Source organism: Lipotes vexillifer, unplaced genomic scaffold, assembly GCF_000442215.2.
Source record: "Lipotes vexillifer unplaced genomic scaffold, Lipotes_vexillifer_v1.1 scaffold1034, whole genome shotgun sequence".
Lineage (NCBI taxonomy): Eukaryota > Metazoa > Chordata > Mammalia > Artiodactyla > Lipotidae > Lipotes > Lipotes vexillifer.
This window is the reverse complement of record NW_006790288.1, coordinates 251,222-253,397: the sequence shown is the minus strand read 5'-3', so window position 1 is coordinate 253,397 and position 2,176 is coordinate 251,222. Positions and strand designations below refer to the sequence as shown.

The 2,176-nt window shown below is 50.0% G+C and overlaps 2 protein-coding genes across 4 annotated transcripts in view; both read left to right on the top strand.

Moving 5' to 3' along the window:
* The window catches only part of MTMR11 (myotubularin related protein 11), an 8,803-nt gene extending 7,874 nt beyond the window's left edge, over positions 1-929 (top strand). For 2 of the 3 annotated variants that reach the window (XM_007463484.1, XM_007463483.1), the window contains exon 17: positions 246-929. In XM_007463484.1, coding sequence (XP_007463546.1) covers positions 246-392 — 147 coding nt within the window. In that variant the 3' untranslated portion in view covers positions 393-929. The remainder of the gene's footprint in view (positions 1-245) is intronic. The other variant, XM_007463485.1, reaches the window with a different exon arrangement.
* A 556-nt stretch (positions 930-1,485) lies between these two features.
* Positions 1,486-2,176, top strand: part of SF3B4 (splicing factor 3b subunit 4) — a 4,883-nt gene continuing 4,192 nt past the window's right edge. The window contains exon 1 of the mRNA XM_007463482.1: positions 1,486-1,817. Coding sequence (XP_007463544.1) covers positions 1,784-1,817 — 34 coding nt within the window. The 5' untranslated portion in view covers positions 1,486-1,783. The remainder of the gene's footprint in view (positions 1,818-2,176) is intronic.

The window sequence follows — 2,176 nt, the reverse complement described above, 5'->3', positions numbered from 1 at the left end:
AACCAGAAGTTCTAGGAGAAACCAGATATTTCCAGGAGCTGGAAAGGGCTGGGGTCTGGGAAGTGAGGTACCATTCTTGTTGGTATCAAAGTGGATAGGTCTGGGAGTGTGGGGAAACTGCTTGCGACTATTATCAAGTGGAAACTAGGGCACAGTTGGAGGGGGAAAGAGAATTAAGGATGCCAGGAGCAGAGAGCTGCAGCTAAAATAATATTCCTCTCTGCCTCTCTTCACCCCCTCCCCAGATGGGACTCTCAGCTCCCACGATCTCTGGCCTTCAGGCTGAGCTAGCCCATCTTCAGGAGTTATTAAGGAAATGGACACCAAGAATATCTCCTGAGGATCACTCCAAGAAAAGAAATCCAAATACCATTATCTCCCAGTCCCGTTGAAATTGCTGGCTTTCTCATGGGCAGGGCAGAGGGTGGTCTGGGGTGAGGGAGAGTTTTGTCTAATCCTTCAATTTTTCTTACCTGGTCTTGCTGCCTCAGCTTTCATATGCCAGCCCTTAAACAAGCTCACTGATTTGAGTTTCCATTGCAGATGGGTGGTGCTAACCTTATCCAACTCTTACCCTACCCTGTTTGGTTTAAATAGTTTCTTGTGATTTGAAGAATTAAGAAATGAAAACAAACAAAACAATCCAGAATATGATCGCATCCTTTTTTCAGGGCAATGCCATCCCTTTTGGATGGAAATTTTGGATACTGAGCTGGTAAATTGTGACATCAGAGATACCATTTATCAGTGTCAACAAGATGGCCTAGAGACCTCCTTCTCACCTCCTCTTGCTGTTCCTATAATTCCGATTTCTACTTCTTCCTTTACAGTTTTCCATGGGTATGGGAGACACTCTGTCTCTTCCAATTGTATATTTTTGTCGTGACATTTCTATTTAAGGAGTTCATTAAAGCACAATATTTATACACGCTGCTGGCATTGTTTCTTGTGTCTGAATAAAGGAACCTAGGTAAGAGAGTGGTGGTGGGGGTGGGCGAAGGGGGTGTGACCCAAGAGAGGAAGGTACCGACCATATTATTGCTAAGGAAATAAGGGGATGGGTCAGGGGAGGCTCTGAAGAATTCACAGGCAATTTGGGTTCTCTCTTCCGTGCAGATGGGTCAAAAGACACCCAGACGTTGCTGGGCGTCAGGGTGCGCTCTGGACGTTGAGACGGAGGACTCTGGGCTTCTGTGTCAACCACCCTTCAGCTTTGCTATCACTCCACCTCTGAGCCTCATGTTCCCCTCACTCTCTATGTAATGACGCCTAGGCAAGCTCAGACCTTCCGCAATCCCCTCGCTGAAGAAAAACGAAATACCTCAAGCCCAGGCCGGGGCTGTGAGGCCGTATCTGTCCAAAGGCTGCGGGTCGGGGCGGACAGCTGCCTCCACGCCTTGCGTTGGGGGGTTCCTCAGCACACCCTTCTCTGGGAAACGAAAGAAGTTTACAAAATACATGAAAAGTGAAGTTTTGTTCTCTCAGCTTTTGAATTGACATTTTCGGGAGCAGTGTGACCCTTTAACGTCTAGCACTGCCTTAGGAGAGTCTGAGTGTTTCCGTTCGCCTGCCCCGCCCTGACAACTCCCAGACGCACTCCAAACACCTTCACCTCCGCCGCTTCACGTATCAGCGGCTCCTAAGATGGCCGCGGCCGCTTCCGGCTCCTCCCCTGCCTAGGACCCGCCCACCGCCCTACGTCTGCTTTCGCCCCGGAAGTGGAAGTTGTGACTGAGGTCAAGGGGCAGGATCGTTGTCTGGAGACGGCGGGAGTTCTTTCGCCATGGCGGCCGGGCCGATCTCCGAGCGGAACCAGGGTGACTGGAGGGGACAAGCCCGGAATGAACTCAGGGAGTTTGGGGGGCCCCGATTAGGGCCAGCAGTGTTTCCTCCGGGGCGGGAGATTGGGCCGTTCCAAAGGGTGCCAGACCTGCCCCGATGCCTGCTAGGGACGGGATGGACGGGTGCAGGCTGAGGCCTGTAGGTGTGATGCTATGTCCAATCCCCTGCTGCCTTCCCACTCAAAAAAAAAAAAAAAAGAAAAAGAAAAAGAAAAATTACGAAGTGAATTTGCTCTAGAACTCTAAGTTAGACTTAAGAAGTTTATCTGTTTTCTGGAAAGGAGGAGGTGTAAGGGCTTAAGCTAACGTCTTTTTTTTCTCTCTCTCTCTTTCCC